Here is a 21,107-nt window from a genome sequence, read left to right as displayed (position 1 = left end):
CAGTCTGCCACAGAGATGCCTCTATATTATTTGATCCTAGTTCCACTTTTTCATATGTGTCATCATATTTTACCCATTATTTGGATATGCCCCGTGAGTCTCTTGTTTCATCTGTTCGCGTATCTACTCTAGTAGGCGATACTATTGTTGTGGACCGCGTATATCGGTCGTGTGTGGTGACTATTGGGGGTTTTGAGACCCGAGTGGACCTTTTTTTGCTTTGTATGGTGGACTTTGATGTGATATTGGGCATGGATTGGCTATCCCTATGTCATGCTTTATTGGAATGTCATTCTAAGACAGTGACGTTGGCTATGTCGGGAGTGCCACAGATTGAGTGGCGAGGTTTGACTAATTTTGTCCCCAGTAGGGTGATTTCATTTCTGAAGGCCCAGCGAATGGTTGGGAAGGGTTGTCTTTCATACTTAGCCTTTCTGAGGGATGTTAGTGTAAAGACTCCTAGTATTGATTCTGTTCCTGTAGTGAGGGATTTTCCCGATGTGTTTCCTGCAGACTGTCGGGCATGCCACCGGACAGGGATATTGACTTTGGTATTGATTTAGTGTCGGGAACTCAACCCATTTCTATTCCACTGTATCGTATGGCATCGGCGAAGTTGAAAGAGTTGAAGGAGCAGCTTCAGGAACTCCTTGATAAGGGGCTTATTCGGCCTAGTGTATCGCCGTGGGGTGCGCATGTTCTATTTGTGAAGAAAAAGGATGGCATGATGAGAATGTGCATTGATTACAGGCAGTTGAACAAAGTTACAATCAAGAACAAGTATCATTTGCCTTGTATTGATGATTTATTTGACCAGCTTCAGGGAGCGAGAGTGTTCTCCAAGATTGATCTCCATTCAGGGTATCACCAGCTGAAGATCAAGGACTCGGATATTCTTAAGATAGCTTTCAGGACCCGATATGGCCATTATGAGTTCCTTGTGATGTCTTTTGGGATGACCAATGCCCCAGCAGCGTTCATGCATTTGATTAATAGCGTGTTTCGGCCTTATCTTGACTCGTTCGTGACTGTTTTCATTGATGATATTCTGTTATACTCGCGTAGTCAGGAGGAGCACGCGGAGCATCTGAGAGTTGTGTTGTAGAGATTGAGGGAGGAGAAACTTTATGCAAAGTTCTCCAAGTGTGAGTTTGGCTCAGTTCAGTGGCTTTCTTGGGGCACGTGGTGTCCAGTGAGGGTATACAGGTTGATCTGAAGAAGATAGAGGCGGTTCAGAGCTGGCCCAGATCGTCCTTAGCCATAGAGATTCGCAGCTTTCTTGGTTTGGCAGGCTATTACCACTTGTTCGTTTAGGGATTTTCATCTATTGCATCACCCTTAACCAAATTGACTCAAAAGGGGGCTTTATTCAGATGGTCGGATGAGTGTGAGGTGAGCTTTCAGAAGCTCAAGACTATTGTGACCACAGCTCCAGTGTTAGTTTTGCCATCAGCTTCAGGTTCATATACCGTGTATTGTGATGCTTCAAGAGTTGGTATTGGGTGTGTGTTGATGTAGGAGGGTAGAGTGATTGCTTATGCTTCTCGCCAATTGAAGCCCCATGAGAAGAACTACCTTGTTCATGATCTAGAGTTGGCTTCCATTGTTTACGCGTTGAAGATTTGGAGGCATTATTTGTACGGTGTGTCTTGTGAGGTTTTTACTGATCATCGTATCCTCTAGCACTTGTTCAAGCAGAAGGATCTCAATTTGAGGCAGCAGAGATGGTTGGATCTGCTAAAGGATTATGATATTACTATCTTGTACCATCTGGGGAATGCCAATGTAATGGTTGATGCTTTGAGTAGGAAGGCGGTGAGTATGGGGAGTTTGGCATATATTCTTGTTGGGGAGAGACCTCTAGCAGTTGATGTTCAGGCCTTGGCCAATCGGTTTGCGAGGTTGGATATTTCGGAGCCCAGTCGGGTATTGGCTTGTGTGATTTCTCGGTCTTCCTTATTTGATCGCATCAGAGAGCGCCAGTATGATGATACTCATTTGTTTGTCCTTAAGGACAGAGTTCAGCACAACGATGCCAGAGATGTGACTATTGGTGATGATGGGGTATTGAGGATGCAGGGCCGGATATGTGTGCCCAATGTAGATAGGCTTCGGGAGTTGATTCTAGAGGAGGCCCCTAGCTCGTGGTATTCCATCCATCCGGGTGCCGTGAAGATGTACCAGGATTTGAGGCAGCATTATTGGTGGAGGAGAATGAAGACGGATATTATGGGATTTGTAGCTCGGTGTCTCAATTATCAGTAGGTGAAATATGAGCATCAGCGACCGGGTGGCTTGCTTCAGCGGTTAGATATTCTAGAGTGGAAGTGGGAGCGGATCACCATGGATTTTGTAGTTTGACTCTCATGGACTTTGAAGAAGTTCAATGCTATTTGGGTGATTGTAGATTGGCTGACCAAGTCTGCACACTTCATTTCGGTGTGTACTACCTATTCTTCAGAGCGGTTGGCAGAGATTTATATCCAAGAGATTGTTCGCTTGCATGGCATCCCAGTTTCCATCAGTTCATATAGAGGTACTCAGTTTACTTCACAGTTTTGGAGGGTCGTGCAGTGAGAGTTGGGTACTCAGGTTGAGTTGAGCACAGCTTTTCTCCCTCAGACGGACGGGCAGTCCGAGCGCACTATTCAGATATTGGAGTACATGTTGCGCGCTTGTATCATTGATTTTGGAGGATCATGGGATTAGTTCCTACCGCTTGTGGAGTTTTCTTATAACTGTGAGCACGTGATTTTTGCCTCACATGAATTACTCCAAAAGAATTCCCAAAATTAGGTCTTTTCTTTAATTATGTGTTATTCTAGGAATTACTGTGCGATTTTCCTGATTGTTTGCATATGTTTGTGTGCATGTTTAATTTTATTAATGCATTAAAAATACAAAAAATATAGCATCTGCACTTAGGATTTGACTTTACATTTTTGGAATTAATTAATAATTAGGTGTTTTACAAAAATGAAAAATTCACAAAAAATAACATATCTTTGTATTTTTAGTAAAATTTTGTGATTTTCTTTTAATTTCGTATTTAATTATTTATGATAATTATTATTTAGAGTTAATTAATATATTTTTTTAAGCTAATTTGGGTTTTATAATTTAATTTAGTATTTTATTTTTAATTTTGAAAAAAATAGTTTGGGAAATAAATAGAAAAAGGAAAAGAATTAAATAGAAGAGGGGAAAATAGATTTGGGCCAAAATCCCCAGCCCTAATCAAATACACCCAAAACTCGTCCCAACCCGGTCTGCCCCTTTACCATCCAAATGACGTCGTTTACCAACCATTCATCTGAGCCATTGATTTAGTTTCATCCAACGGTCTAAAACGCGCCCCATCGCCCGTATCCGACCCCGACCCATTTGCATCAGAGACCGATCCGGTCTCAAATGTATCTAAACGTCGTCGTTCCATTTAGTCAAATGATCCAAGCTGTTGATCTCGTTTGATCGAATGGCCTGGATCCAATTCCACCCCTAGTATATAATTATCCAAACAGACCCCACCCCCCTTAGAACACCCCCTCCTCTCACTCGTCTCACATCGTCTCTTCAAAGAAGAGTAACTCTAGTATCCGCCACCCTATCCACCGTTCTCCAATGGCGGTGTCGGCCCCAATCCGCTAACTACACCCTAGAACCGTCACAACCTCCTCTACCCAAATCCCTGCTCCAGTTCCCTCGAACATCCCTAGAACTGTTCGAATCTTGATTTAAAGGAATGAACCCTAGCAGCCGCCACCATTCACCACAGCCTTCCGGTGGTGGCGCCGCCTCCAATCCCTCCCAAATTAACACCCTGAAGTCACCTCACTCCCCTTTTCCCTAATTCACAATCTGTTACCCTCGAATCAAACCAGAACTTGTCGAATAATGAATCTAAGTTTTAAACCTAAAACTGCAGAGTCAAGATTCGTTGATACTTTAAGCTAATTTTGACTTTATCTGTGTGTTTTTGATAAGAACACAGTTAAAGTCAAAATTTGGTTTAAAAATTGAAGATTCGAAGGTTTCTTTCAATTACTACTGACCGGTGAGTTTCTGTCCTGCTTCTATGTTTATATTTTATTAGTATTATTCTGATGTTCGTCTTTCTCGTCTCTTTTTCTTTTTCTGGTCAGTTTTAATTGAAATTTGATCAGTCCTCTGGTATAAATTATTTCTGTTCACTGTTTGTTTCTTTAGGTTAGTTTTGTGGATTTGTTTCGTATAATTAGGATATCAGTTTGTTTTAAGACTTTGAATTTGTATCTCGTTTAATCACTTAGTCAGAATAATTAGGATTAGTTCAATAGTTTGGTTTAACTTCTTGTTTAATTAAGTTGATAAGAATTGATTAGTATAAGTTTAAAGTGGTCACCTAATTGAGAAGATTCCATAGTGGTAGGGTTTAGATTTCACTACCGGAAAATTTAATTCAATAAGGGTTGAGTGGAATCAAATTTCTAAATGTTAAAAGGCCATTTTGGTGAATCAAAGGGCATTCCCCATTGCCTATTTAAGAGTTCATAGAGACTGAGTTCAGGGATATACAAGAATAACTCTGAAAAATACTAAAAAGGTAGAGTTTGCAAGACACAAAGTGATAGAATCAGAAGTGAGGAAAAACTGAAACTACTGGGAAAAAAAAACTACTACTGTTCCATTGCATTTTCTGCCTTGAATTTCAAAATTTTCCATTCTTAAATAGTTCCTGATTTTCTTTAGTGTTGAAGAATGATCTGAATTAGTTTCTGAAATTATTGACCCAAGTTTTTCTACTCAATTACTGTTACATTGATTCATCTGGGATTATTCACTGTTTTTCTGGTTAAATCTGGGTGGTTTTGCTGCTGAACTACTGCTAAATCTTATCCTCTTTTACTCTCATTTCCAGGTACATTTTGAATCTTGTCTAATGTGAGGTTCAATTTGAGAATGAAAATACAGAATAGAGTCGAAAGCATAGCAATACTTCCCTTTATGACTCAGTTGTGCTTCATTATAATATTTATGTCTTTAGCAACATGATTCAATATGTATTCTAGTTAATGTCTGTTTTTGTTAGTTGAATTATGTTAATTATATTTGACTTTGGGGATTGTTAAGATGTTGTATTAGAATGTTTAGTCGAACTACATCGTGGCTTAGATTTGTTTAAATTTTGGTTGAAATAAGTACTCATGCCTGTTGAGGATTTCAAATGGATTCATTATAATTGACTGGTGTAATTTAAGGACGGGAGTGATCATACACGATATGTTATCCGAAAAAGTACTATAAGGTGTTATCTTGCTGTGATGGATTTGTGTTGGTGATGCATGATTATTAACCATGTTGAAAGTAGTTTTTTTTTTGTCTTCTTTAGTTGCCCCCTTAGTCTTGCTTGAGATCTGAACATAAATTAACGCAATGTTCAATATCTCGTGAAATGAGGTTTTAAACTTTATAGTTTTGAAATTTAATTTGTTGTTATAAAGGAAGGGTTTAAACACACACACATGGTTTGTCTTTGAGGAGACTCGATCCTGAGTCTCAGGTCCCAGCAATTGGCCCTGCATCTGGTTTGGGCTCTTTTGGAGCCCAATGTCTATTTTCTAATGATGTTGCCCTAAAGGTCTAAGGCAGACTTAGCCCAAAGTGTATGGATGTCAAATTCAAAAACTCAGAATTTTTTTAGTTCAAATAATCAAGGTTCCAAAAAAAATGTTAATTCAGTATGCATGTTTCATATAGTCATGATTAGATTTATTTTGTACCCTAGATCAGATTCTGATGATTGGGCTTAATGTTGGCCCAACTAACGAAAGTTCCATCTCAAACTCATCGTGTGTTCGACTCTTCGGACGTCCGTTCTTTATTGAAATCGGATTCGTTCAAGCTCGAGCTGGAAAGTAATTCAAATGGTTTCAGATAGCTGTTGTCCTCTGTAACAATTTGTTTTTAAGTTAATTGGTTTTAATAAGACTCTTATTAATTAATAAATAGGGTCAAACTTTTAGTTTGAATTAATTAGAATCTCTTAAAGTTTTTCCTTAATTAACTATTTTTTTAAGGGGATTTGAGGTGAGTCATAATAAATGGTTTATGGCCTTTCGAGCTTTAGTTTGAATATCCTTTCAAAATGGAATCAAGGTGCGTCACGCCAAATAAAATCTCAAATGCGTGGCCCTTATTTAATTCTTCCTTTTAAAATCTTTAGAATTAAAGGTGTGTCGTGCCAAACAAAAAATGACAATTGCATGGCTCTCGCTAAGTTAATATTTTTATCCTTAGAATTCGAGGCGTGCCATTTAGCAAATTTTCCGTGGCCCTCGCAAGTTGCATTTAGGCGCGTTATTTTAATAATGTATCTTCCTAAACTCGGGGTGCGCATTTATGTGACCCAAATCCAAATCCTGAAACGTTATATAAAATGTGTTGCGGACTGCATGTGCATTTATGTGACGTGGTTCAAAACGCGTTTTATGTGACGTTGAATTTTTCCTAAAATTAAATAAAAGCGGTTTAAAGTAAAAATGCACATAGGTTCCAAAGTGTTTAAAATCAGATAATTAAGCCGATTATAACAGTTGAGCGACTGTGCTAGAACCACGGAACTCGGGAATGCCTAACACCTTCTCCCGGGTTAACAGAATTCCTTACCCAGATTTTTGGTTCGCGGACTGTAATACAGAGTCAACCCTTTCCTCGATTTGGGATTTAAACCGGTGACTTGGGACACCATAAATATCCCAAGTGGCGACTCTGAATCTTTTAATAATAATCCTGTTTCGATTGTCATTTAATTGGAAAACCCCCCTTATACCCTTCTGTGGGTGTAGGTAAAAAAGGAGGTGTGACAGCTCTGGCGACTCTGCTGGGGATGGAACCCAGAACTTCTGGTTTAGGGTTCAGAATTCGAGCTTGGAATAACTGTTATAGTTGGCTTTTATTTATTATCTGATTTTTACGTATTTGTACCTAATGTGCTAAATGTTGCTTTTTACCTCTTTGATATTGCTTGAATTGTATATAAAACTGTTACAAAACCCTCTTCTTTCTGAGTCTTCTAAATCATGGAGAAGGGTGCACTTCATGTGGCTTCTCTTCTGTCTAGAGTCTTATCCCATTTTAGAATGAGGTTCGGACAAGTTGCAAAGCCGGTGAAGCTTCTATATTCCCGGTATGTTGCCCCCCTCAGCTCGAGTTGTCTGCTCGGGTAAGCCAGGTCTAGAACAATAAACCCAGGTTTTAAACCTAGAATAACTCAGCCTCATGCCGGATCCCTAGTAGGAACGTTTGATTGCATCATGTGCATTTGACTTAGGGGACTCAACACAGGGGTTGGGTCCGTCTAGGATAGGTGTACCCATAATCAAAGACCATACTGATGCATATTTTACGTGCTACTTGTGCATTTATTTGCTTTGGGTTTGCATGCTGACCGGCCTTTGAATTATGGGAGAAAAATTGGAAAAGAAAATAGCGGTATAAGGGTTATGTGAGTTAATCACCTGTTTTGAAAAAAACAATGTCCAAATAGTATTGAAACTCCGCCGAATTTTTTTTTGAGAAAAAATGAAAAGAAAAAAAAAAGAGTTTTGCTTTTAAAAATAGTTTTATTTGCCCGAACTACGCCAGTTTGATTCTTACCGAATGTGGGATACGTAGGCAACCCTCATCGGGTTCAACTTTTCCTTTTTGCAAGAATAGCCCAAAAGCAACAAAATTTTAATTTGTGTCACAAATAAGTCGGGTGATGCCATTCTTGTTTAAAATAAGCCAAATGTCCCCAAAAGGGCGCCGGAAGGCTGTTTTTGCAAGAACAGCCACCTTGGGTCATTTTTAACGGTTAGCAGGCACAGCCTTAAAATCTTCTTCCCCGAAGTGCTGAAAGGCCGTATTTGCGAAGCCAAGTTTGAAATTTTGAAAAAATGGTGTTACTTTTTCTTTTTGGGTCAAAATAATTACCTTAATAAATGTGCAGGATGAGCACAAACAAAATTGAACCCTTCACAGTCCTTAATGAGATCCCCTTAAAGCTCCACGTGTGGTGGAATGATCTAGGAAAAGGCAATAAAGAAACAGTGGTAAAAGTTCTGGGAGGCCTTGTCGGACTATTGAATGTCAAGCCAAGGTTGGACATAATTGAAGCTTTAATACATTTTTGGGACCCAACTCGCAATGTGTTCCGCTTTTCTAACTTTGAGCTTACACCTACATTAGAGGAAGTTGCGGGTCATGCAGGCCTTAACGGAAACCTTAGAAGTCGATACCCATTGGCACCAAGACCAGTATCCCCCCACAGATTTCTGGATTTGCTGGGTATTAGTCGGGATATTCAGGACGAGAACTTATCTGAAGGGTATTGCAAGCTCCAGTTCTTGTATCATCGGTATGGTAACCCCCGAGGTTTTAAAGAACCAAACACTGGTCTAACCCATGCCGGAAATAAAGACAAATGGGAGGCAAGGAGAGGTTTAGCTTTTATGGTACCCTTCTTGGGTGTTGTGGTTTGTCCGCAAAAAGATGGTAATATAGAGATAGATCTTGTGGGAATGATCGATGTTGCAATCAAGAAAGCCAACAGCACTGTGGTTCCTCTAATCTTATTTGAAATCTACCGAGCCTTGACTATCTATCGGGAAGGGGGAAAGTTCTTCCAAGGCTGCAATCTGTTGTTACAATTATGGATGCAAGAACATCTCTGCCACCGGGTTGGGTATATGAATTACGGTTTGACCGGTTTGAGCTGTATTGAAGAATTCGAAAGCCGGGTGGCAGGTATTGAATTCCCCGAAGGAACTAAAGCTTGGCTTACACATTTGAGATCCTTGACTGCTGATAAAATTGAGTGGGCATTCGGATGACTTCCTGTCACCGAAGCAGTGTACACGTCAGCTGAAGTATGTTATATCCTCTTGATGGGCATCTGGAGCATTCAACCTTATGCTCCCTTCAGGGTTTTGTACCAATTAGGAAGATTTCAAACTGTCCTTAGTGATGAATATTTGAGTAAATATGCCATTGAACTGGGCCCAAAAGCCGCATTTCCAGAAGGGAAAATTTGCCAGATATGGAATGAATGTAGGTTTCTTGAACCTAAGACCATGGTGCGAGATTTAGCTAGAGGTGAAGTGGACCCTCAGTACATTGTCTGGTTCGGCAAAAGATTCTAGATCCCCGAGAGGCCCACAAAGAGACCCCATGTCCAACAATTCACTGATGGGGCACAAGTGCAATGGGACTGGTTGACCTAAGAAAACGAGTACAGGGCCAAAATAAGCCAGTTGGAAAGGCGAGTCATGGAGCTTCAGTTTGAAAATGGTGTTCAAGCCGCTGCAGACAAGGGAAAAAAGAAAAAACTAGCTCAGGAAAATAAGGCCCTCAAAGCTCAGATCCAGAAGATGAAAATAGCTGCCAGAAACCCGGAAAGAAGCCAGGCTGATAAAAGACTCATAAGCGGTCTGAAAAAGAAAGCCCTCAAGTATCAAGAAGACCTAGAAAAATTTGAAGCTAGTCTAGCGAAAATCCGAGCAAAATGGACAAAGAAGGAAGAAAAGAGGGCACAGTTTATGCAACAAATGAAGAGGAACTATGAAGGGACCATCACTATCCTAACAAGAAAGATACCCACTCTCGAGAATGAGGCAGTCAACCAGGCTAAAGATTTCAATGCTGATAGGGAGCACTATTATGATCTGATGGCTCAAATGGAGAAAGGAATGCAGCAGTTGCAAAATCAACACCTTCATGACTCTCAAATGTTAGGAGCCCGGAATAATCAGATAGGGCAATTGCTTCAAGAAAAAGGCATAACTAGAGAAAGGATCAGAAACATCGCTGACTACATTATCATGAAGTGCCAAGCGTGTGAGGACATGACTCGTACCACCTTTTTCGCTGCGGTAATGACTTTCGTCCGTCAAGTTATGACTGATTTGGAGCGACTGCAAGGGTATCTCGCATTTAAGCTCGCGACGAGACCGAATGATGTCCCGCGGGCACCAGGAGCATTAATGTATTCTTGATTTTAATTAGTTTGTACCTTTTAGTCGGAGTCCGTAAGTCAGTTAGTGAGTCTGTATTTTCATTATGTTGTTGGAGTCTGTTGTTTTCCTTTTGAGTCTTTTAGTTTTGAATCATTCAAAGAATTTCCTTTTTATGAGAAGAATTCAAAATCCCAAAATATTTTGCTATTCATTTTTACACTTTATTGCCCCAGTACTACGCTCGGTCTAATTCATGCGGGGTCATGATACGTAGGCAATATCCATAGGATTCGACCACAACCAAAAGAAAAAGAATAAAATGGAAAAATAAAAAGGGGAATAAAGGATAAGCGTGAGTAACAATAAAAGGGAAAGGTCATAAATAGGAAAAGTCGGGATGACACAAACAACCAAGCAAATGTATGATAGAAATGACTAATTGCCTAGGTGCATTGCATTCCTATGTGCGGTTTCCTATTTGTTAAAGCTCTAATCACTAACAAGTTTGGTTGTTGATACCAGAATTCAAGCAGTTAGTTCACCTAAGCATACTGGCAACCCACCCATACCAAACCAGATCCAAAGGTGAAATAATCATGTCTATCGCAGATATAGACACTAGTGTTATCGATCCTTCGAGAGAAGAAGAAGAGTTGGATGTCAATGCCATGAAAGAAGAGATGTACAAATTGAAACAACAAATGGCCGAAATATATCAGGCCTGGGCTAAAGGACAACCGCCATCAGCTTACCCGGTTAACCCTACCTTCACTCCACCACCGGCTCAACCTCAGGATCATCCTGCCACCGATCTATCCCCGAGCTTTCCCATTTACCAACACCACCGGGGAACCACTTCTCATACGTCACAGTCTCCACCCCCTAAACCAATTCCATACCCTCCTCCACCAGTAACTTCTGTCTTCGTAGCACCTCCACCAGCTACACTCCACAAATCTCCTAGTGAGCCTATGTTCCAGACCCAGCACAACCAATACTACCCCTCGGAGCCCACTTTCAAAGCTCCAAAAAACCCATTCCTATACTCCTCGCTTTGACCTCCTGATAGAAGCTAATAAACCAATCAAAAATCCCGAACAGAAGGAGATGTTCAGGAAAGTTAAAAGCTTAGAACAATCATTCAGAGATATGCGGGGATTGGGAGGCAAGTAAGTGTGGCCTACAAGGACCTATGTCTGTTTCCGAATGTGCAATTGCCGGCAGGTTTCAAGATGCCCAAGTTTGATCTATACAACGAGCACAGTGATCTGGTAGCCCACTTGAGGGGTTTTTGCAGCAAGATGAGGGGAGCGGGAGGAAAGGATGAATTGTTAATGGCTTACTTCAGTTAGAGTTTGGGTGGATTAGCATTGGAATGGTATACCCGCCAAGACCATGAAAGATGGTGCACATGGGATGATCTGGCGCAAGCATTTGCTTGTCACTTCCAGTACAATCTTGAGATCATTCCAGATCGACTGTCCTTGACTAAACTGGAGAAAAAGCACAACGAAAGTTTCAGGGAATATGGTTTCCGATGAAGGGAGCAAGCAGCAAGAGTAGACCCCTATTCAGGGCGGCATAGGAGGGATCGGGAAAAAGAAGAGAGAGGACGCGGCAATGATTGATTCAGGAACTTGGTCCGGATCCAAAGGCTCACCTTACCACTACAATCAACCTCGATCCCACCAACAAACTTATCACTACAATCCACCCCAACACTACTATCCTCTACCAGAACCTCATTTTTTCGTCCATCATGCACAAGCATACAACCAACCTCTTTCCCACACGCAATGGCGTGCTCCCGTTCCACAAAATACTTACCCACATCCACGATCCTACCAAAACACTCCCGGACCAAGTTTTTGGCCTAGTCAAGCATTCAAGGGTGAAAGGTTGCAGAAAAAGAAAACCTTTACTCCGTTGGGAGAATCATACACTAGTCTGTTCCACAGGTTAAAACAGCTGGATATGCTGAGGCCGATACAGTCTAAACTGCCAAATCCTTCTCCAAAAAACCTTGATTATACTATTAGCTGTGAGTATTATTTTGGTACTCCAGGTCATGACACAGAGAAGTGCTGGCACTTGAAAAGTGCGATACAGGAGCTCATTGATACCAATAGAATTGAAGTTCAAGCTCCCGAGGCACCCAATATAAATAGGAATCCAATGCCAGCCCACCAGGAGGCAAATATGATTGAAGTAGTGCATGAGGAGGGAAAACCCAGGAAGCCGTCACAGACCATCATGATAATTCGGTCTAGTGGAGTCAAGACAGTTGAACAATCAGCAGGTGAGAAGTCAATGCTCAAGTCGAGCAAAAAGAGTGTTGAGCCATCTGTGGAAGTTGAGAAGGGGTCTTTAAGCAAAGTTGCAACGAAACAGGAAGGGGTAAAGGTGATTGTACCAAGAGTGGCTAGAAAACCCGTCATAATTGTGGAAGGTGCCCGCGCAGATCGGGTTATTATCAAGCCGGTAACACAGTTACCAATAATCAACATCAAGGCTATTCCATGGAATTACGAATGGGTAACAGTGATGTACAAAAGGAAGGAAATTAGAGAAGAAGTTTGTGAAGCCCATGGGTTGACTCGTTCGGGGAGATGCTTTGTCCCCGATGAGTTAAGAAAAGTTAGGGTCCCCAAGGACAACCCGGTATTGGTAAAGAAAGTTGTGACGGAAGAGGAAGCGGAAGAGTTTTTAAGGAAAATGAAAGTGCAAGACTATTCTGTTGTAGAGCAGTTGAGGAAAACGCCTGCTCAGATCTCATTGCTCTCATTGCTGATCCATTCAGATGAGCACCGTCAGTCATTGATAAAAATTTTGAATGAGGCCCATGTTCCTGACAAGATCTCAGTAAACCATCTAGAGAAGATAGCAAAAAAAATATTTGAGGTAAACAGAGTTACTTTCTCCGATTATGAGTTGCCCGAGGAAGGTACTGAGCATAATAGGGCCCTTTATCTAATGGTAAAGTGCGAAGATTCTATGGTTACCAGAGTTCTGGTCGACAATAGGTCTAGTGCGAACATTTTCCCTCTCTCCACGTTGAACAAGTTGAAAGTGGACAATGATAGAATTCACAAGAATAGCATTTGTGTTCGTGGGTTCGACGGCGGGGACAAAGATTCAGTAGGTGATATAATACTGGAACTGACAATAGGGCCCGTTGAGTTCACTATGGAATTCCAAGTGTTGGACTTGGCAGTTTCTTACAATCTTTTGCTGGGGCGACCCTGGATTCAAGTCGCCAAGGTAGTGTCGTCTACTTTGCATCAGATGGTTAAATTTGAATGGGACATACAGGAAATTGTGGTACACGGTGAGGATAATATGTGTGCCCAAAGTGATGCCATCGTACCTTTCATCGAAGTTGAAGACGGCAAAGGGCCATGGGTATATCAGGTCTTTGACGAAGTATCAGTTGAAAAGATCCCACAGGGGAAAGACATTCCAGTTCCTAAAATAATAGCCGCATCAGTCATGGTGGTTTCTGAAATGTTGAAGAATGGCTTCGTACCTGGCAAGGGTTTGGGTGCTTCGTTGCAGAGCATCGTACAGCCAGTATCTCTGCCCAAAAACCTTGATACCTTTGGTCTGGGGTTTAAGCCCACATCTGCGGATATAATAAGAGCCATAAAGTTGAGGCAAAAGGCGTGGGTCCTTCCAAAGCCTATCATGCGGCTGTCCAGATCATTTTTTAGGCCTAGTGCTAGAAAGCGCCCAACAGCAACGGTTTCCGGTTCATTGATTGATGTTGATGGAGATTTGGATAAGGGGTTCGAGATGTTGTTCAGTTATGTTAACATGGTGGAAACTGAAGAAGGATCAAGTCAAGCGGATGTGAAATTCGTTGGGCCAAGTGCAAAGATCAGTAATTGGGAAGTTACTCTTCTTCCTACTCGGAAGGAGCTTTGGTAGTGGGCTTTGATTTTTCTTTTAGTTTATCTGGATTATTCCAGGGTTGTAATCCAGATTCTATGTTCTGTCCATTTGGATGTATTAAACCTTATTATCTTTAAAATTCAATGAAATTCAATTTCCCTTTTCTATGGCATTCCTGATAATTTCCTTTTTGTTTTTCTTTTCTTTTCTGTACAATTCTTTTTACGCTGGCTCTAATGACATGGCATGTATAAGGAATCCTCAGCCCAGTCTTAAAAATCAATCTGATTTCGAAATAATAGTTCAAGAAGTAGATTGTGACTATGAATCAGAATACGATCAGGATGAAGCCTTCAAAGAGATTAGTAAGGAGTTAATTCACTTTGAAGAAAAACCCAAACCCAACCTGAATGAAACAGAAGCAGTCAATTTAGGGGACGTAGATAATATCCAAAGATCCGGGAAAGTTAATCAAAGCACTCATCAAATACAGAGATGTTTTTGCGTGGTCATATGAGGACATGCCGGGTTTAAGCACCGATTTAGTAGTCCACAAATTGCCCACTGATCCAGTGTTTCCTCCCGTCAAGAAAAAGTTGAGGAAATTTAAAATTGATATGAGTGTGAAGATTAAAGAAGAAATTACCAAGCAGTTGGATGTAAAGGTTATTCGGGTCACTCGATATCCTGTTTGGTTGTCTAATGTCGTGCCTGTGCCAAAGAAGGACGGCAAGATCAGAGTATGCGTCGATTACCGCAACCTTAACAAAGCAAGTCCGAAGGATAACTTCCCACTACCCAATATCCATATTTTGATCGATAATTGTGCCAAGCATGAGATTTGTTCTTTTGTGGATTACTATGCCGGCTATCATCAGATTCTAATGGATGAAGAAGATGCAGAAAAGATGGCATTCATCACGCCATGGGGAACTTATTGCTACCGGGTAATGCCATTTGGTTTGAAGAACGCTGGGGCAACTTATGTGAGGGCAATGACTATTGTGTTTCATGATATGATACACAAGGAGATTGAGGTATATGTAGATGATGTAATCATAAAATCAAAGCATCAGGCCGACCACGTTGGGGATTTGAGGAAATTCTTCCAGAAGCTTCGCAGGTACAACCTCAAGCTTATTCCTGCCAAGTGCGCATTTGGTGTTCCATCCGAAAAACTGTTGGGATTCATCGTCAGCCAGTGAGGCATCGAGTTGGACCCATCAACGATCAAAGCCATCCAAGAACTGCCACCTCCGAGGAACAAGACTAAAGTGATGAGTCTCTTAGGGAGGTTGAACTACATCAGCAGGTTTATTGCTCAGCTCACGACAACTTGTGAGCCTATTTTCAAGTTGCTAAAGAAGGATGTTGTGGTCAAGTGGACTGATGAGTGTCAAGAAGCATTCGACAAGATAAAGGGATACTTGTCAAACCCGCCTGTGCTGGTTCTACCGGAACCAGGGAGACCTTTGATTCTTTACTTGACAGTCCTGGAAAATTCATTTGGCTGTGTACTAGGGCAGCATGACATCACCGGCAGAAAGGAACAGGCCATCTACTATCTTAGCAAGAAGTTCACGCCTTATGAGGTTAAGTATACTCACCTGGAAAGGACATGTTGCGCCCTAACTTGGGTGGCTCAGAAATTGAAACATTATTTGTCATCCTACACTACTTACCTCACTTCGCGCTTGGATCCGTTGAAATATATCTTTCAAAAGCCTATGCCGACAGGAAGACTCGCGAAGTGGCAGAGTTTGCTCACGGAGTTTGACATCATCTATGTGACTCAGACTGCGATGAAAACCCAAGCATTGGCCAATCATTTGGCCGAGAACCCGGTCGATGAAGATTACGAGCCATTAAGAACTTATTTTCCCAATGAAGAGGTGGTACATATCGACGAACTGGAGCAAATTGAAAAACCAGGCTGGAAATATTTCTTTGATGGGGCTGCCAACATGAAAGGAGTTGAAATAGGGGTTGTGCTCATTTCTGAAACAAGGCATCACTATCCTGTTACGGCTCAGCTTTGGTTCTATTGTACCAACAATATGGCTGAGTACGAGGCATGCATTTTGGGTTTAAGGCTAGCTGCAGACATGGATGTCCAGGAAGTCTTGGTCTTGGGAGACTCGGATCTTCTGGTACATAAAATTCAAGGAGAATGGGAAACACGAGATTTGAAGCTTATACTGTACCAATAATGTTTTCATGATCTTTGTCAACGGTTTAGATCAGTGGAGTTCAGGCATATTCTGAGGGTCCAAAATGAGGTTGTTGATGCTTTGGCTACCCTGGCATCAATGTTACACCATTCGGACAAAGCTTATGTCAATCCTATTCATATTCAAGTCTGAGACCAGCATGCTTACTGTAACATGATAAAATAAGAACTTGATGGCGAACCATGGTTCCACGATATCAAGGAGTACAGTAGAATGGGGATATATCCAGTGCAAGCCACGGGGGATCAAAAGAGAACAATTTGGTGGTTGGCAAGTGGGTTTTTCTTAAGTGGAGGAGTTTTGTATAAAAGAGCTCCAGACCTTGGATTGTTAAGATGCATAGATGCTAGACAAGCTATGGCTGTCATGTCCGAAGTACATTCGGGAGTCTGCGGACCACATATGAGCGGATATATGTTGACGAAGAAAATTCTCCGAGCAGGTTATTATTGGCTCACCATGGAGCGAGATTGTATCAGTTTTGTGCGCAAATGTCATCAGTGCCAGATACATGGAGATTTGATTCATTCTCCACCATCGGAATTGCACACAATGTCGGCACCATGTCCCTTCATTGCTTGGGGCATGGATGTCATTAGACCAATCGAGCCAGCAGCATCCAATGGGCACAGATTCATTCTGGTAGCCATTGATTATTTCACCAAGTGGGTTGAGGCCAAAACTTCCAAATCAGTGACCGAAAAAGCAGTGGTCGATTTTGTTCACTCAAATATCATCTGTCGATTCGGAATCCCAAAGGTGATCATCATGGATAATGGTGCTAATCTTAACAGTAATTTGATGAAAGAGGTATGCCAACATTTTAATATTACACATCGCAATTCTACCCCACATCGTCCCAAGGCGAATGGACCAGTCGAGGCAGCCTACAAAAATATAAAGAAGATACTTCGGAAAATAGTAGAAGGTTCCAGGCAATGGCATGAAAAATTACCATTTTTGTTGCTGGGTTATCGCACTACTATCCGTACTTCAGTAGGTGCAACTCCTTATTTGTTGGTATATGGCACTGAAGCAGTAATATCTGCAGAAGTTGAAATCTCGTCCCTTCGGATTGTTGCTGAGACTGAGATTGATGATGATGAGTGGGTCAAAACCTGTTTGGAGTAGTTGAACTTGATTGATGAAAATGGCAGCAGTGTGTCATGGCCAGTTATATCAAAAGAGAATGGCAAGAGCATACAACAAAAAGGTGTGTCCCCGAAAGTTTGAAGTGGGTCAGCAAGTGCTGAAACGTATCCTTCCATATCAGGTTAAAGCAAAAGGCAAGTTCGCCCCGAATTGGAAAGGGCCATTTATTGTAACCAGAGTATTGTCCAATGGTGCTTTATGTTTAACAGATATCGAAGGAAAATGCACAGACATGGCTATCAATTCTGATGCAGCCAAGAGATATTATGTATGATTTCTTTGTTATAATTGTTGATTGTTTGTACTTGGCATTGTTTCGAAGAATGAAATGACGAAGGCAATTTGTTCCGCGATCTAAATACTCTACCCTTTGTTCCCCCTTTTTGAGCCTTATTTATTTCTTTCATACCCCTCTTTTGGAATCAATAACGAAAAGGAGAGAAAAGAAAGAAAAGAAAAAGAGAAAAGAAAAGAAGTGAAAAGAGAAAGTATAACAACAAGGAAATTCAGCTGTGAACTACGTTTGACCTGATTCCTGTTAAGGATACGTAGGTAGCCTCACGGCTTGGTCATAGTAAAATAAAATATCAAAAGATCCCCAAGCAAGAAACTGGGGCAGAAGTTGTGATTGTAATAAGAAATGTGATTCCAAAAGTTGTAATTCTGACCCATTTGAAGTTATTTTGAGCCCGTTTTATACCCTTTTCAACATATCTAGAACCCACATTGTTGTCCAAAGAAAGACCTCCCAATCATTCTTCGAGAGATGCCAAGTCAAGCAATATAAAGAGAATTCATATCAGGGGCAACACTCCGGTTTAAGCAAGAGAAATCATAAAATGAGAGAGTCTTATTGGTGAAAACCCTCATGGGTACCATGAGGCGATGAAATCTGAGAGAAAATAAAAATGAGAGAGTCTTATTGGTGAAAACCTTCACAGGAACCATGAGGCGACAACGAATTGAGGAATAAACAAATGAGAGAGGTTTGTAGGTCGTAAGTTGGCAGATAGTAAAAATTGGGTTGTGGAAATCTTGGAGCACAAAGTAAAACAATTAGAAAGGAGATTGGTTAAATAGACTGGGCTGATTAATCCAAAATGCATACCATGATCATTGGTACCAGTGAATCCACTCAGATAAGTTTCTTTTCCTATCTCCAACAGTCATCCAAATTTGGATTTTCTTCTTTATTCTTAATTCTCAAAATTGTTGCATTTCATTGCTGTTAGTTTTACTCCTCTAAAGCTCTTCTAAGGTTAGCCTTGCTTCAACAAATAAGAAGGAATGTCAAAGTGTACTACCAGATTCAAAATTGCACAAAGCAAAATGTGGCTAGGACATGCTAGAGATAGTATGATGAAAAGTAGGACATAGGGTGTAAGCAAAGGTATATCGGTGGAATGGTTCAGTAATGTTGTGGGAGATGTACGGGTTCAGGCAAAAAGGTCAGAAGGGGAGAAAAACAGTTGGGGGATCCTGTGGTTGAGGATCATTCGGGAGGTCAAAACAATTCTCGACCAGTTCAAGGCAGTCGGTCGAAGCAAAGCATGTCAAAGAGAAAACCATCCCCAGCAAGAATGTCACAACTAACCACCACGTTTTTAACTGACAAGATTTTCTTTGATTTGAAACAGGGGCAAAGATGGCATGTGTTTCAGGAAGCACCCTGTAAGGAAAGCAAGTACCATGCAGTTTTGATCGCAGAATTCTCAGGACCCTCCTGCAAAATGGGACTTAGCTTAAGATCTAAAGTAATCATGAGTAGCAGAATTACAAGTGGAGCTTCAAAGTTTTGCATGCTTGAGATACATTTTGGACATTATCCCCAGAGGCCTCGGAATTCTGTATAATTTGGGAGACCTTCATAGCCCCGGTCTCTCGGACTGGCCAACAAAGGGCCAAAAAGAACCCGTTTCCGCTTTATTTTCTCAAAAAAACCATCTTTTTCCACCTTTTCCCCCAAGTAGAAACACCATCTTTTTCCATTTTTTTCCTCCAAGTAGAAACACCATCCTTTTTCACTTTTTCCCCATGAGGACAAAGATTTTGACTTCTCTTCTTTCCCAGACTGGTGGCTATGATTTTCTGCTTCCTCAACTTTTTCCCAAATAGAAACACCATCTTTTTCCACCTTTTTCCCCGATTTAATTGGAAATTTTCAAGACCCTCCTGGATAATGGGACTTAGCTTTAATTCGAAATATTCATGAGTACAATATCTAGCATAAGCTCAACTTTGTGAAAATATAAGTTGGTTTGAATTTTTATTTTTAAGACAATAATCAATTCAAAACTTCAGGACTCTCCTGGAAAATGGGACCTAGGTTAAAATCCAAAACAATCATAAGCAGTAAATATAGGACAAATGTGCATCAAAAGGAATATAAGTTGGCTTCAAAGTTCGCATAAGAGTTTTCAGGACCCACCTGAATAATGGGACGTCACTTTAAGCATTCCATTAGATAAGTAAGTGTTGTTATAAGAGAGTACAGTTTAGCGTTGAAATTGTCATTCGTAAGATAAACTTTAATTCGAAATTTCAGGACCCTCCTGGATAATGGGATATAGCTTTAAGACTGTCTTAAATAACAATATTCGACAAAATCATACCTCTAAAAAATATAATGTAGCTTTGGAAACATGCTAGAGATTTTTAGGACCCTCAAGGATAATGGGATGTAGCTTGCAGATTGTTAGAGATGTTTGGTAAAAGGATTCAATTAACACTTACAGATGCGCCCGGTTACCAAACTGGGGCAGAAAATTTTCTTTTATTTTGCCTATTTTGTTGAAAGTTAGATACCCGTCTGAAGAACAGGGAAGAGCAACACGGATGTTAAGGACAAAAAGCAGTTCAGGATCAAGTAGTCAGGAGCCCACCTGGAGAACAAGGGAAAACAAATCAAGTTTCAAGGAAGATTGGCACAAGTATTGGTAATCAGGCATCCACCTGGAAAACAAGGAAAGATAGTTGAAATATCAGCAATCAGGCATCCACCTGGAGAACAAGGAAAGACAGTTAAAATATCATTAGGCGTCCACCTGAAGAACAAGGAATAACGGTTGAAATATCAGCAATCAGGCATCCACCTGGAGAACAAGGAACAACAGTTGAATTATCGGCAATCAGGAGCCCACCTGGAGAACAAGGGAACACATTTCAAGTTTCAGAAATCAGGAGCCCACCTGGAGAACAAGGGAATACATTTCAAGTTCAGCAATCAGGCGCCCACCTGGAGAGCAAGGGAGTACAATTCAAGTTTTAGCTTTCAAGTTCTTATTGATATTTGGTAATATGATTCGAGTTAACACTCACATATGTGTCCAGCTACCAAATTGGGGCAGAAAATTTTCTTTGTTTTGTCTATTTTGTTGAAAATAGGAGCCCACCTAGAGAACAAGGGAATACATTTCAAGTTCAGCAATCAGGAGCCCACCTGGAGAATAAGGGAATACATTTCGAGTTTCAGCAATCAGGAGCCCACCTGGAGAACAAAGGAATACAATTCAAATTTCAAGTAGTCAGGAGCCCGCCTAGAGAACAAAGGGAAGAAGCAATTCAAGTTTGAGTAATCAGAAGCCCGCCTGTAGAACAGAGGATAGGCAACAATGGTCAAAGGAAGACGTTTAAAGGTTCAGCAATGAGGTGCCCACCTGGAGGAAAGAGAAAGCATCTCAAAAATACAATTCAAGTCAGCAGCAAAGGAACTTCCGTTGGAAAATACAAGTCAATGAGGCAACAAGAATCACAAGATCAAGCTTGAGAAGTATAGAGTAGATCTTTGTAGCATAGATCATAGTTTAGTCTAGCTTCTTTATTTTTGTCATGGTATAATAAGGAGGTCAGTAAGCAGTAG

At 40.9% G+C, this 21,107-nt stretch overlaps 1 protein-coding gene across 1 annotated transcript; it reads left to right on the top strand.

Annotated features, from left to right (window-relative positions):
• The first annotated feature begins 10,570 nt into the window (after positions 1-10,570).
• Positions 10,571-13,901, top strand: LOC138871539 (uncharacterized). Its single transcript, XM_070149421.1, has 3 exons — positions 10,571-10,937; positions 11,199-11,321; positions 12,040-13,901. Exons 1-3 carry the CDS (start codon positions 10,571-10,573, stop codon positions 13,899-13,901), a joined length of 2,352 nt encoding a protein of 783 aa, XP_070005522.1.
• Positions 13,902-21,107: the final 7,206 nt, after the last annotated feature.

This window comes from Nicotiana sylvestris, chromosome 6, assembly GCF_000393655.2.
Source record: "Nicotiana sylvestris chromosome 6, ASM39365v2, whole genome shotgun sequence".
Classification (NCBI taxonomy): domain Eukaryota; kingdom Viridiplantae; phylum Streptophyta; class Magnoliopsida; order Solanales; family Solanaceae; genus Nicotiana; species Nicotiana sylvestris.
The sequence above is the reverse complement of the archived record's forward strand: the minus strand, read 5'-3'. Positions and strand labels throughout refer to the sequence as shown.